The following is a 15,571-nucleotide window of genomic DNA, read 5'->3' on the forward strand; positions in this document are numbered from 1 at the left end:
CCTCAGGCGGTAATGCATCAACATCAGTGAGTAAAGGATATCACCACATGGGCTCAGGAACACTTCAGAAAACCACTGTCAGTAACTACAGTTTGTCGCTATATCTGTTAGTGTGAGTTAAAACTCTACTATGCAAAGCGAAAGCCATTTATCAACAACACCCAGAAATGCCACCGGCTTCGTTTGGCCCGATTTAATCTCAGATGGACTGATGGAAACTGGAAAAGTGTCCTGTGGTCTGACGAGTCCACGTTTCAAATTGTTTTTGGAAACAGTGGACGTCGTGTCCTCTGGAACAAAGAGGAAAATAACCCAAAGTTCAAAAGCCAGCATCTGTGATGGTATGGGGGTGTACTACTGCCCAAAACATGGGTAATTTCCAAATCTGTGAAGGCACCATTAATGCTGAAAGGTACATACAGGTTTTGGAGCAACATATATTGCCATTCAAGCAACGACTTTTTCAACGACGCCCCTGCTTATTTCAGCAAGACAATGCCAAGCCACATTCTGCACGTGTTACAACAGCGTGGCTTCATAGTAAAAGAGTGTGGGTACTAGACTGGCCTGTTTACTGAGTCGTGTTAAAAGGAAAGGCCATGTAGCACACTGGTAAAAATGCCCCAGTGCCAACTTCTTCACAATGTGTTGCTTCCATTAAATTCGAAGTTAATGATTATTAGCAAAAAAAAAATGTGTTTCTCAGTTCGGACATTAAAGGAGAACATTATCACCAGACCTATGTGAGCGTCAATATATACCTTGATGTTGCAGAAAAAACACCATATATTTTTTTAACCGATTTCCGAACTCTAAATGGGTGAATTTTGGCGAATTAAACACCTTTCCATTTATCGCTCTCGGCGCAATGACGTCAGAATGTGACGTCACCTAGGTAATAAAGCCGCCATTTTCTCAAACACATTACAAACACCGGCTCTCAGATCTGTTATTTTCCGTTTTTTCGACCTTTTTCTGGAACTTTGGAGACATCATGCCTCGTCGGTGTGTTGTCGCAGGGTGTAAACACACTAACAGGGAGGGATTCAAGTTGCACCACTGGCCCAAAGATGCGAAATTCGCAAGAAATTCGACAAAATTGGTTCAAATACGAGGGTGTGGGGAAAGTCGACGAAATGATCAGTCGTTTGTTCCGCAAACTTTACCGACGAAAGCTATGCTACTACAGAGATGGCAAGATTGTGTGGCTATCCTGCGACACTTAAGGCAGATGCATTTACAACAATAAAGTCAAAGAAATCTGCCACCAGACCCCCAATGAATGTGCCGGAGTGTCTGCACATTTTACCGGCGGTATGGATAACCTGCAGATGCATTTCCAACGATAAAGTCAACTAAATCACAAAGGGGAGTTTTGTTGATGTTGTTGACTTATGTGCTAATCAGACATTATTTGGTCGCAGCATGACTGCCAGCCAATCGATGCTAACATGTTATTAAGGCTAGATGTATGTACATTTGAAACTATATATACATCCAGCGTTTCCCTCCACCCACATTTAATGCCAAACAAACACTTACCAATCGATGGATTTAAGTTGATCCTATGTCACAAGATGTGAAACTTCCGATCATTGGTCTGCACATTTTACCGGCGATGATAGGGCAGACATGGCCGAATAGCGTCAATAGCTATTTGCTCAATAGCTTCAGTTTCTTCTTCAATTTCGTTTTCGGTATCTGCCTCCATACTCCAACCATCCGTTTCAATACATGCGTAATCTGTTGAATCACTTAAACCGCTGAAATCCGAGTCTGAATCCGAGCTAATGTCGCTATATCTTGCTGTGCTATCCGTATTTGCATCACTGGATGACGTCACAGGAAAATGGACGATGGCTTCACAAATAGCGAAAATCAAGCACTTAGAGCTTTTTTTAGGGATATTCCGGGATGGGTAAAATTTTTAAAAAAACTTCAAAAAATAAAATAAGCCACTGGGAACTGATTTTTATTGGTTTTAACCCTTCTGAAATTGTGATAATGTTCCCCTTTAAATATCTTGTCTTTGCAGTGTATTCAATTGAATATAAGTTGAAAAGGATTTTGCAAATCATTGTATTCTGTTTTTTACTTACAATTTACACTTGCCAACTTCACTGGTTTTGTAGGATTGAACTTACAAAAAAGAAATATATATTGTATATATATATATATATATATATAACTAATAAAAACAGCGTTGACATTTTTGTAAAACATGCCTCCACCCTTCCAATAGTAAAAACAATAAATACATCCTGAATCTAGAATTGAATCATTTGTTCCTTATCCCTTTTCTGACAATTGATGTTTCTATGTTACTAAACACAGGGATGTAGGCTCTTTGAGAAAAGACCCCGAAATAACATTTTGAAAATCAAGATTACATTTCCTGCAATTGGGTGCATTTTTACACTATATCTTACCTTTGGATGTCTTCTCCTCGACAACCTCCTTTGTCCCATGTTATGTACCACATCATTTTCAGTAGACAATTTACTTACATTATTATCATTGAAAATGCACTGTAAAATTCGATGACATGCTTGCAAATACCTATTTAACTATCTATAAATTATTTTCCGTTTGGCAACTCTATCCTGTAGCCATGCCCTCTCAGGTAATATACTTTCGGTGGTGTGACCTCTGTTTACAATCTGTTCCATCAAAAATATAGCTTCTCGCTGGCTACTAATAAATACTCTAGAACACGGGTGTCAAACTCAAGGCCCCAGGGCAAAATCTGGCCCGCCACTTTATTTTATGTGGCCCACGAAAGCTTGGAAATAATATGCGTTAATAAAATCCTCAATCTTTTCTTATATTTTTTCTTTCCCGTTTGACATTAAAAATCATGTATTGCATGCAATTGCATATCTTTCAAAATTCAATATTATCAAAATATAAATAATACATCATCATGTATTCCATTTTTTTTAAATAAAGATAAATACTGTACTTAAATATCTGCTTGACTTATGATTTCAAAACAACCTCCCCAAAAAACAAAAACAAAACATTAAAACAAGATTTTATGGAAAAACAAAACAAAAAAACTAGCAGCTCTGTTGCTTGAATTTTACAGCTAAAAACAGTGCTATTGTTTTTCCATTGCATTTTTTTTTTAATTTATTTTTATGCTTTAAAAAACCCACTGCTTTTACAGTGACATTTTGGTGACTGAGCAGCCATTTTTTAAAGTACAACTTAAATATTTTTTTTTGCAGCTTATGTAAAATATATATATATATATATATATATATATATATATATATATATATATATATATATATATATATATATATATATATATATATATATATATATATATATATAGATAGATATAGCCGTGGTGAAAAGTTTACATACACTTGTAAAGAACATAATGTCATGGCTGTCTTGAGTTTCCAATAATTTCTACAACTCGTATTTTGGGTAACAAAAAACATTCATTAAGTTTGGTTCTTTTATGAATTTATTTTGGGTCTACTCAAAATGTGACCAAATCTGCTGGGTCAGAAGTATACATACAGCAATGTTAATATTTGGTTACATGTCTCTTGGTAAGTTTCACTGCAATAAAGTGATTTTGGTAGCCATCCACAAGCTCCTGGCATGGACAAAGATAAGACCTTCTGGAGGAAAGTTCTGTGGTCAGATGAAGCAAAAGTTGAGCTGTTGGGCCACAATACCCAGCAATATGTTTAGAGGAGAAAAGGTGAGGCCTTTAATCCCAGGAACACCAAACCTACTGTCAAGCAGGGTGGTGGTAGTAACTCGGCCTGTCGCCATCACCATCACGTCTCCATCTCATTGCAGCCACCACAGCCTATAGAGTGTGGTGAAGTAGGCCGGCTTCGTTGCATTAAGACGTCTACAATTTTTGGTTCTGTTTTCCGCTCCATTTGCTGAATGGCGATATATATCGATATTTTTTCCGTAAAGTAAAAACCAAACACAAAACAGTCCTACTTACCTGAGATACTAAATGTAGAGTCAGGGATTTGTTTCTCACTTGTCACCTGGAATAGTGGGTGTGGCTACGTGTGTGTGAGTGTGGGGCAAAATAATCTGTGAATGAATAACACCTGCACCTGCCTGTGAATCCTTTTGTCTTGTACAGAGAGCGAGTGATGTAGGGTGCCGTCACTTCTGTTGACCACAACAGGTTATCTTTTTCCATCATAGTCAAGTCCATATAGAGTCCTGCCACTCCATCTGTATGTAATGTTCTGTTTTTACTCAAGGGGAAAATAAATCACCCTCAAAACAGCAGTAATGACTTCATGTTGCCTCCTTGGACCGAGCGTGTAAGACAGACCCCTGCTTTCTACTCTCAATGACTAATTTGTTTCTGATAGTCACACAACACTAAGCATGTCATTATTATGACTTAATAAGTCAATATTTTGACTTAGTAATTTACTTAGTCCAAATAGTGACAAAATAATGACTTACGAAGTCAAATTAATAAGCGTTTGCAATAAGCGTTTGAAAAAAAAAGTTAAAAGTGGGACCACATGCTGACATATTCTCAACTCATCATGCTTAATTACAGCATTTGGAAAGCCTGTAGTTGATTTTATTATGTGCATGATATATTTTTATCAACATGTGATAGCAGGGACCCTGCCATTCAAAACTAGGCTGCTACATTACCAAAGATTAATGTAACTATAGCTTAAAAACATAGTACAATAGCAATAGGAGAGACTATTCATCCCTGAACACCATGGAATTCATATTGGCTTTATATTGCAGTTACATTATTATATAAATGATCAGAGACAGCTTCAGGAAACTCTTCATTTAAAATAATGTCGTTTTTTTCCTGATTCTACACAGAAAAAGGTAAAGTGAAATAACTTGGTTGTTAACTGTAGGTCAATAATACTTGTCTTTCTCTCGAACAGACAGGGCTTTGCTGTCTGTAACACACATGCACACACACCGCACAGTAAGCTAACGTTACGCTTAAAGCTAATAAGCCTTCACCACTGTATGTATATATGCATATATATATATATATATATATATATATATATATATATGTATAAATGGGTTGTACTTGTATAGCGCTTTTCTACCTTCAAGGTACTCAAAGCGCTTTGACACTACTTCCACATTTACCCATTCACACACACATTCACGGAGGGAGCTGCCATGCAAGGCGCTAACCAGCACCCATACCCATCAGGAGTAAGGGTGAAGTGTCTTGCTCAGGACACAACGGACGTGACGAGGTTGGTACCAGGTGGGGATTGAACCAGGGACCCTCGGGTTGCGCACGCCATATATATATATATATATATATATATACACATATATATATATATATATATATATGTATATATATATATAGATATATATGTATATATATAGATATATATATATATACACACCGTATTTCCTTGAATTGCCGCAGGGCATATAGTATGCGCCTGCCTTGAATTACTGCCGGGTCAAACTCACTTCTCAAAATAATTAGCGCATGCTTAGTATTATTGCCTGGTTAAACTCGTGACGTCACGATTGACACTTCCCCTGTCATCATTTTCAAAATGGAGGAGGCTGATTTCGATACCGGTAATTTGAAATCGCATAAAGGGAAAAAGATTAAGAGCTATTCAGTAGGATTTAAGGTCCAAGCTTACATCACACTCAAATTTTTACTGCATGCTTTTGGTAAGTGCCAGAGTGAGAAGAGGTTTTAAAATAATTAGCGCATGCTTACTTTTACCGCATGCCTTTGGTAAGCGCAGGAGTGAGAACAGGTTTTAAATTAAGTAGCGCCCCGGCGGCAATACAAGGAAATACGATATATATATATATATATATATATATATATATATATATACATGCTTACATATGTATATGCATAGTATGAACAATATCGACAATTTTAATCAAGACGAATTGGCAATATCCACATAAATGTGTGATCTGTAATGCAACGCATCAAGATGTGTGTGTGTGTGTGTGTGTGTGTGTGTGTGTTTTTGAGATACGGTCAACTTCAGTTCCATCCATCGTGTCAGATGAGTCAGAGTAGGCATGAATCCATCACGCCTCACCTCAGTCTGCCAACTCGTTCAGAAAGTTCTCCATTAGTTTTTTGGTCCCCAAATGTCTGTGGTTGTTCATGTCAGCTTCATATTGTTGTCTCAAGTCTTCCTTGTCTCCTGGATCATCTTTCTGCAGGTGGCCTTTTGTTGCCACAATATGAATTTCGGTGCACAGTTTGTCCTTGCATCAAATGTGTGGTGCAGCCAGCTGTGAGGCAGCCACATTTCATTTCGGCTGCTCGTGATGTGATCGTCTTCACCATGAAGTGCCCTCTTTGGGGATTGTACAAAAGATCCATCTGGATTCATGAACTTAATTCTAAACTTTGCTTCACAAAAAAAGAAATCTTTAACATCAATATTTATGGAACATGTTCACAAAAAAATCGAGCTGTCAACACTGAATATTGCATAGTTGCATTTCTTTTCACAGTTTATGAACTTACATTCATATTTTGTTGAAGTATTATTCAATAATTTATATTTATAAAGGATTCTTGAATTGTTGCTATTTTTAGAATATTTTAAAAAGATCTCACGTACCCCTTGGCATACCTTCAAGTACCCCCAGGGGTACGTGTACTCCCATTTGAGAACCGCTGATCTACAAAGATACAAATAATTGCTATTGTGACATCTAATGGACACATTTACAACAGCAATTTCTTTCATTCAAAAATGTTGGCTTATTTTTACATTTGGCAAACTTATCCCGCGGGCCGGATAAAAACTGTTCGCGGAACTGATCTGGCCCACAGGCATATTGATACCGATGGTGTAAAATGTTTAAATAATGCCTTGGATTTTTCATTATGTGGCTGTCGGTGGGTGTGCCTAGCCTCACAATATCTAATTATATCACCTGCATAAAATGTTTATCGTTGAGTCAATCGTATATACAAGTTGATTTGGCAACACTTTGCGACGGAATGGGTTGGCGCAGTTGGGAGAGTGGCCGTGCCAGCAACCTGAGGGTTCCTGGTTCTATCCCCACCTTCTACCAACCTCATCACGCCTGTTGTGTCCTTGAGCTAGACACTTCACCCTTGCTCCTGATGGTTCGTGGTTAGGGCCTTGCATGGCAACTCCCGCCATCAGTGTGTGAATGTGTGTGTGAATGGGTGAATGTGGAAATAGTGTCAAAGCGCTTTGAGTACCTTGAAGGTAGAAAAGCGCTATACGAGTATAACCCATTTACCATTTTGTGTTTTTGAGTTAGGTCTTTTGTTTATGTTTTTAGGACAACTTCTATGTTACATCAGGAGTTCCTTCACTGACAGGACAGACATATTCAGTATATTTGTTGTGTTAAATAAGTGTGGGGCTTCAAAATAAAGACTACAAATGGGAGTCCTGCTACAACTCACGATTCGATTCCGATTCTAGGAGTGATGATTTGATACAGAACATGATCCTCCATTCAAACTGATAGTTGCAATATATTATTTGTTGCAAAAAAACAAAACAAAAACATTTTCAAAACAGGTTATATATTCCATACAATTAAAAAAAAATGGATTCTTGAAAATTATTTACAATCCGAACAAAAGAAGTCGGGACAATGAATATAATTATTTAATTAGTTATCTTTTAGTTTTTTGTCGTGGAAAAAAAGGTTGTTGACGATAATTATGATGAAAATTACTAGTCAGCGAAATGAACGATTTTGTTAATTTTGGCATCAAGCTAAGTTGCACACAAATATTGAACAGTTGGATTGAAAAAAACATCAACAAAAACTGACAAAATAAAGTCCAGGTTTTTGGAGAAAAAATACTTAAAATTTGTGAAAGGATCTGTCCAATGCAGCCTGTTAATTTTACGTGAGATGACATCCTAAATTATGATTTGTATACAAAACTCTTAAATTATGCAACATAAGAATCCTTGAATGCAGGTTTCTATTTGAGGAAAAATAACAGATTTTTGAATAGGTATTTTCCCAATTATTATTTTTTTTAACTACAGCAGACAACATTCTAAAATTAAGATTATGATGTCAATGACTAAAAATAAGTAAATAGCTTTTAAAACTAGTGAAATGTCTTTCTTTTTAAATTTTGGCAAGCGGCAAAAAATTTGCAGTGTGGACATGCACATTCAAAAATTTAGAGGTCAAATTAGTTTAACTGTGAAGGTTATAATTTATTATAGGGTACAGTATCCGTAACTTTTTCTAAGTAGTACATGACACGACAAAATGTCATAACTTCATTAAAAAGTTGTAACTTCATTAAAATTAAAAAATAAGGTAACATTTTAGGCCTATGTCAGTGACTACTATGAAATCTACAGTGTCACCCAGCAAAATAATTTTCTTGTTCCATTGAAAATATTGCAAAACACCATTTTGTAAACACAACAATTTGCAGCAGCTAGATAAAATCAACATTTATTAGAAAAATACTACCAATCAAGTCACAGGTGTTCTGTATGGCCATTCAATCCAAGCATACATTTTGAATGTGTGCAACACCTCCTACACAGGTTAAATAAAACTTGTGCTACAGTAGGGAATTCGTCACGTTTCATGTGTCAGCTAAACCGCGACGAATAGGGCCAAATGAATCCCCTTCCTAATGTATAATATGATTACAGATAAGGATGTCAAGTTCTTGCTTCGGCAGGGAACGAAGGAGATGGTCTTCCAAAAAAATATGCTCATAGTCACTTCTTTCAAATGCTCACTTTCCTCTCTCTCTCCATCACCTTTTTTTTTTGGGGTGATGTGACAGAATCTGGCAGTAGCAGTGATACTAATGGAAAATCGTTTATGACACTAAGCGGACCCCGGACAGAAGCACATACACACAGATGTACACTGTACACGCTCTTAAGCAGCCTCTCCAAAACACAGAGATGTGTAGCAATAGGGTTGCCATGAGAACTATTTACTAGTAAGTCTGGGTTATTGAGTATCTGAGTGCGGAATTGAATTGAGACATTTGGAAGTCGCAAAGAAAACACGTACACGTTGTGCATGCTTCCGCATAGACAAGCTGGAGGAAAAAGTGGCTTGAATGTGCATTAGGAGCCTGAAACCAGCTAGCTATTTTATGAAGCACTTAATGTTAACATGCAAAGTGGACAGCTGAGATTTTTAAGTGTGGCAAGATAAACACTACCAATCACACACCAATATTCTGTAACTAAATTAACTGCTGGATTTGAATGCTAACGTTATAATTGTGTGTCACGAAAATTGCATAGACAAAAACGCAATGATGTGATCGCTCTGTGTTTTGTCAAATTCTGCTAATACCCCTAGAGGGCATAGTCCTAATGTTATCTGTGATGACTTATAATAAACAATATAATATTCCTACATCTAGATTTTTCTTTTAACGTTGGAACAATTGTTCCTAATTCTGTCGTCACACGGCAAAGGAGGAAAGGGGACCTAGTGTTGCGAGTACATTGCATCCATGTCGCTTCAATTCCTGTGAGTTCCACCAAGATGGGACTTACATGAACACTGACACTTACAGTCCTGCGAAACAGTGTACGATACAGGAGGGAGCTGCGCTTGATAGTGGCAAAACAACGTGCAATTTCATTATATAAAAAGCACCTTTGTTTAACTTGCATAGGATGACGTATATAACAGTGGGAAAGGCAAATTGCAGAAACAGATCAAACAAGCCAGCACGATTGCAACTGCGAAAAAACAAGCTTGTTCTGAGATAACGTGATGGATGAGTTGTACTTTGACTCCTCTGAAATATAATTCACAGCAGTGGAACCTCAAAAGCCAAACCCTCCAAAGTCTCAAAGCTCATTCGTAGAACAATACAAGAACAAACAAAAACATATTGCTATCAGCACATTTCTGTGAGACTTCAGCACGGTAAGCAGATAAAGGATCCAACTCCAAAAGTTTGTGTTGTGTTTTGATGCAAAGGTAATGACGTGACAAACGTGGTCTTGGTTGCTCAGTAAATTGTGGCTAAAGAAAAAGTACCTAGCGCAAAGGCAGCTGTATTAAGTCTTAAAGGGGTTGTATTATGCTTTTTTTTCTACAAAACCCAAAACCAGTGAAGTTGGCATGTTGTGCAAATCGTAAATAAAAACAGAATACAATGATTTGCAAATTATTTTCAACTCATATTTAATTGAATGGACTGCAAAGACAAGATATTTCATATTCTTTTTGCAAACAATCATTAACTTAGAATTAACTAGCAGTAACACATTGCAAAAAAGTTGGCACGGGGGAATTTTTACCACTGTGTTACATGGCCATTCTTTTAAACAACACTCAGTAAACGTTTGGGAATTGAGGAAACCAATTTTTAAAGCTTTTCAGATGGAATTATTTCCCATTCTTGCTTGATGTACAGCTTAAGTTGTTCAACAGTGCGGGGTCTCAAATGTCTTATTTTACGCTTTATATTGTGCCACACATTTGGAATGGGAGACCAGTCTTGTACCTACACTCTACGAAGCCACGCTGTTGTAACACGTGCAGAATGTGGATTGGCATTGTTTTGCTGAAATAAGCAGGGGCGTCCAAGAAAAAGATGTTGCTTGGATAGCAACATATGTTGCTTTAAAACCTGCATGTATCTTTCAGCATTAATGGTGCCTTCACAGTTGGGTAAGTTACTCATGCCTTGGGCACTAATGCACCCCCATACCATCACAGATGCTGGCTTTTGAACTTTGCGCCTATACCAGTCCGGATGGTTCTTTCTCTCTTTGGTCCGGAGGACGCGACGTCCACAGTTTCCAAAAACAATTTGAAATGTGGACTCGTCAGACCACAGAACAATTTTCCACTTTGCATCAGTTCATCTTAGATGAGCTCGGGCCCAGCGAAGCCAGCGGCGTTTCTGGGTGTTGATAAATGGCTTTTGCTTTAAATAGTACAGTTTTAACTTGTTCTTACAGATGTAGCGACAAACTGTAGTTACTGACAGTGGTTTTCTGAAGTGTTCCTGAGACCATGTGGGGCTATCCTTTACACACTGATGTCGCTTTTTGATGCAGTACCGCCTGAGGGATCGAAGGGCATTAGATGTTGGTTTTCGGCCTTGCAGCTTATGTGCAATGATTTCTACAGATTCTCTGAACCGTCCTCTGACATTTCTTGCAATAGCTCATTGAGAAATGTAGTTCTTAAACCGTTCGAAAATTTGCTAATGCATTTGTTCACAAAGTGGTGACCCTGGCCCCATCCTTGTTTGTGAATGACTGAGCATATCATGGAAGCTACGTTTATACCCAAACATGACACCCACTTGTTTCCAATCAGCCTGTTTACCTGTGAGATGTTCAAAATAAGTGTTCTCAGTCTTTTTTGAAACATGTTGCAGGCATCAAACTCCAAATAAGCTAATATTTGCAAAGTTTACCAGTTTAAACGTTGTATCTCATCTTTGCTTTGTTTACCATGAACTGATTAACGTGGACGGCGACTTAAACAAGTTGAAAAACGTATTCAGGTGTTACCATTTAGTGGTCAATTGTACGGACTATGTACTGAACTGTGCAATCTACTAATAAAAAGTTCAATCAATGCAGTGTATTCAATTGAAAATAAATTTAAATGGATTTGCGAATCATTGTATTCTTTTTTTATTTACAATTTACACAAAAGGCCAACTTCACTGGTTTTGGGTTTTGTACATTCAACCCACTTCTTTATGGTCTACATCAGGAGTTTTTAACTTTTTTGACTCCAGAGTCCAACTTTTCTACCACAGAGGAGCCCCGGTCTCACTCAAATATTAACACTGAATTAGTATTCGTACTTTTGATTTTATTTATATTCAATAATCATATCTAACCTACTTGTAGTTTACCACCTTGTCAAATGAAAGGAAACCAACATATTATGTTGCATTTAACACATAAACCTTAGGCTTAAGTCAAGCTGATTATAGAAACAGGTACTAACAAAATATAATGCAAAGGAAAGGACTCATAAATGACTGAGGAAAAAGTTATTTTACTAACAATTATGTTGTGCTAAAATAAATGCACTAAATTAATAGTAAAACATATATTTCTTAACTAATCCGTCAAAATTGAAGTGCAAATGAAAATACAGCCTCACCAGTTTTGTCAAATTGTTAGCGCTTAAAAAACTTCTCAAACGTCAGCTTCTGACTTCTTCTGTTTGTTTGATATTCTCATTACTGCCACAAGGTGTGGAAAAGTGTATTTCAACTGAGAACATAGCACGGCTGAGAAACCAATTTTTTGGGCGGCCCTATAGAGGGCGCTCACGGCCCAACATTGGGCCCTGGCCCTATGGTTAAGAAACACTGGTCTACATAACATGTAATGATGGTTCTTTGGTCCACATTTTGCATAGCTTATGTTTTAAAGACCATTTAAAAGCTGATTTATGATTTTCTCACCAGAATGTGTCGTTTTGTGGGCGGTCTTGTTTACGCACCGATGCCCTCCTTCAGTCCAAGCCCCCTTTGACTGCGTCTCCGCCCTGTCAGCCATGTTGTAGTTTTTAGCGCTTCCATATGGAGTCTACTGACAGATACAAGTTCCAACTGTACGCTAATTTATCTTAGAAAAAGCAAAAGTGGAGTATTTTAGTATGTATGAACTGAAAACAATGAAATCTGAACATATATAAAGTCAACCAGAGTTCTGGAATGGCTTGGGTTCGACATTAGAGGTTCCACTGTCATATAATGTGTTTTTAAACGGTTAAGTCTTGATTAAAAAAATCCCATTTACACAAAAAAATTGACCTTAAAGATCATCAGGCTTGTAGGAGCTTTCTGAGGTCCTCATCCATCCCTTCTTTTTGCATTTGATCCAAGGTGTGGTAACGATGGATCACCTGATCAGCGGTCACGACCACCACCCTGACGCCGTGGGTGTCCTCGCCCAGCTGGCAGCCGATGGCGGAGCTCACGACCATGTCGAGGCCGTCGTTGTAGCCGCCTGCATTTCTGTGATAGTGGCCAGAGAAGACCGCCTTCACCCCTGCAGCGAGACAGGGTCAAACAGGTATGACATGAGCTGGAAGCTAGAAGCTAGAAGAGGGGAATTAATTAGTGGGTGCCTTTGTTCTGCATCTGGGGGGGAAATATCCCTATAAATAAGCTTGATGCCATGTGTTTCACACCACCTCTGACCTTGTTGTCCTTTAGCCACCCAAATACCAATGAAAGATGTACAATTAACACCTCAAAGCACAGACGACCAAAATAGGCCAACACAGAGCCACTTAATGTCCCCCCATGTTGATGCTGCTTAAAATAGCACATTTAGAGCTAACACAAGTATTTAAAATCACATTATGCAGCTTTCCTTCTTTGGATGGTGTAATTTACTTAAAACTTACTTGCACTATTACCATTAAGGCGCTATTATGTAAGACAAATGGAACTGTCAGGAAAAGAGAGACAGAAGTAGGTAGTGTTTTTCTTCTTGAAGAAAAAAAAACAGCGACACGCATTTGAGTGTCGCAAGTTTCAATTTATTTTCAATTACAAGCGGAATTCTCATCAGAGCGCCGCAGTTTCGGCTCAGCCCTGCAGCAGCGGCGCCGTGTCACTGACCATTTGAAATTATATGCGGAACAAACTTTTCTTTGAAGTCAGGCTGCAAAACGATTTGTTTATACGTGCAATTTTTTTCCCCCACCTTGTTCGGAAGGGACACGCTGGTGCCGTTTGTTACTACCAAAACGATGTGCATTGAAATGAGTGATAGTTACAAGAGGGTGACGTTTGAGTGCTTTGATGACAGGAAGGAATTGGGAGAGCTATGATTTGCCAGCAATAAATGTAGCCAGAGACATGTAGTTAGAGTAAAAAGTAATTACAAAATGAAATAGAAGTATTAAAGAAATTAAATAAAGACCATTCGCCTGATTTCCCCCAAAAGGACTGAAAAAAAAATCACTTGCATAACTGCTGATACTGGCATCAACATTGTGAACTTGCCCTGAATCATCACGTCCACCATCCTGCATAATCAAACAGCACACAGACTACGAAAGGTGACCTAATTTATGAATATTTCCGTGAGAGCACACTGTGCTCACAGTGAACCATTAAATAATGAATTTGCCACATCATACCAACAGTTTATATGTAGGAGTCTATATAAAACCACACCTGGGACTGAGAATAGGGCCAGAAAGACACTAGAAATGCAAGTATAATAAAAGAAAATAGATCACAATAAGTTATAATACAAACCTAATATTATCAAGATCATAATAATGGTGCATGTTGATGTTAAAATCACCCTGACCCTGAGTCCTGTTGTTCAGAGAGCAATTGTCATTACTTGCAAACGAGACTCAGAAGTGTAGGAAAACAATGGGACCGCACATATCAGCAAGTGTTATTATATATATGTGTTTGTGTGTGTGTTAATTACCATTAACACATTAACACCCACAACAGTACATACATTGGTGCCATTGAGTAACAGTATACCAGGTACTGGGAATAGGTATCATATTAGTTCAAATGTGAAAGGTACCCACCAATCCATAACTGTATGGTTTCTTGTTTGGGGGTATAATGTATATATTGTAGGTCAAAATCCCGACATTCTTTGCTCTCTGCTCCCTCTGCTCTTCAAGTGCCCAAAGTGCACAGAAGCACCCAGACATTCAAGAGGTTTTCTTGGCTCCTTGTTAGTGTGTGCTGATTTAGAAATAAAGCACACTTCACTCTACATGTAATATATCACCATGTTGCTGATTAAAAATGTCATAATTCTAATAAGTGTTGGGTTTCAGCAGCACAGACGAGTATGCGCGCTTTCGGTACTTAAAATAGATTCATAATGTTCCCAGGGCTCTGTGTAAGCGCAGGCTGGTTTTAAATATGATGTACATGTCCTTGTATATCTGGTATATCAAAATAAACATTATAATAACAGAGGCGTAATGCCAGTAGGTCAGCTTTTGCACGTGTTTGTGTGTAGACATAGACAGTTTTGATTGAGATCATTTTTAAGGATTCCACGATTCAAGGAGCTTTGTTCGTCATACTCGCACACGTTTGCACATATACGGTACACAATTTGGACTCAGATCCCAGCGAATATTGAGAAAAGCAGTGATAAATAGGCAATACAGAAGAACAGTAATAAATAATAAATAGAAACTAACATAAGGCGCCTAACACAAGGAAAGTTCGAGATTAGCTGGCCAAAAAATGCAGTGTGGAATGAGATAGATATCTGACATCACTTACTGTACAATATACCTAGTCCTGGACTGCATATTTATTTTGTTTATGATGTTTTTACTCTTCCAAAGAGTTATTGCTCTCTTCTATAGTGTCTACTAGAATTACATGTGACATGGCAAAGATGATGACATTATCTAGCAACTTCTAGAAACTTTTCGGACGGTCAATGCGTACTTTCCCTGCTGAGGAGTTGGTCACATAGGTTTGGGGAATACCCTTATCTTTATTAGCATTACTTTGTCCCAGTGTACAAAACAAGATCAATTAAGGCATGCTTAGAGGATTTTTTTTTTTCATATATTCTTCTGGATGAATGGG

General features: G+C 37.8%; 1 protein-coding gene across 1 annotated transcript in view; it reads right to left on the minus strand.

Moving 5' to 3' along the window:
* Positions 1-8,444: 8,444 nt before the first annotated feature.
* Positions 8,445-15,571, minus strand: part of cpped1 (calcineurin-like phosphoesterase domain containing 1) — a 91,795-nt gene continuing 84,668 nt past the window's right edge. Inside the window, exon 6 of the mRNA XM_061908909.1 lies at positions 8,445-13,022. Within this exon, the coding sequence (XP_061764893.1) occupies positions 12,796-13,022 (227 nt within the window). The 3' untranslated portion in view covers positions 8,445-12,795. The remainder of the gene's footprint in view (positions 13,023-15,571) is intronic.

Source organism: Nerophis ophidion, linkage group LG08, assembly GCF_033978795.1.
Source record: "Nerophis ophidion isolate RoL-2023_Sa linkage group LG08, RoL_Noph_v1.0, whole genome shotgun sequence".
Classification (NCBI taxonomy): domain Eukaryota; kingdom Metazoa; phylum Chordata; class Actinopteri; order Syngnathiformes; family Syngnathidae; genus Nerophis; species Nerophis ophidion.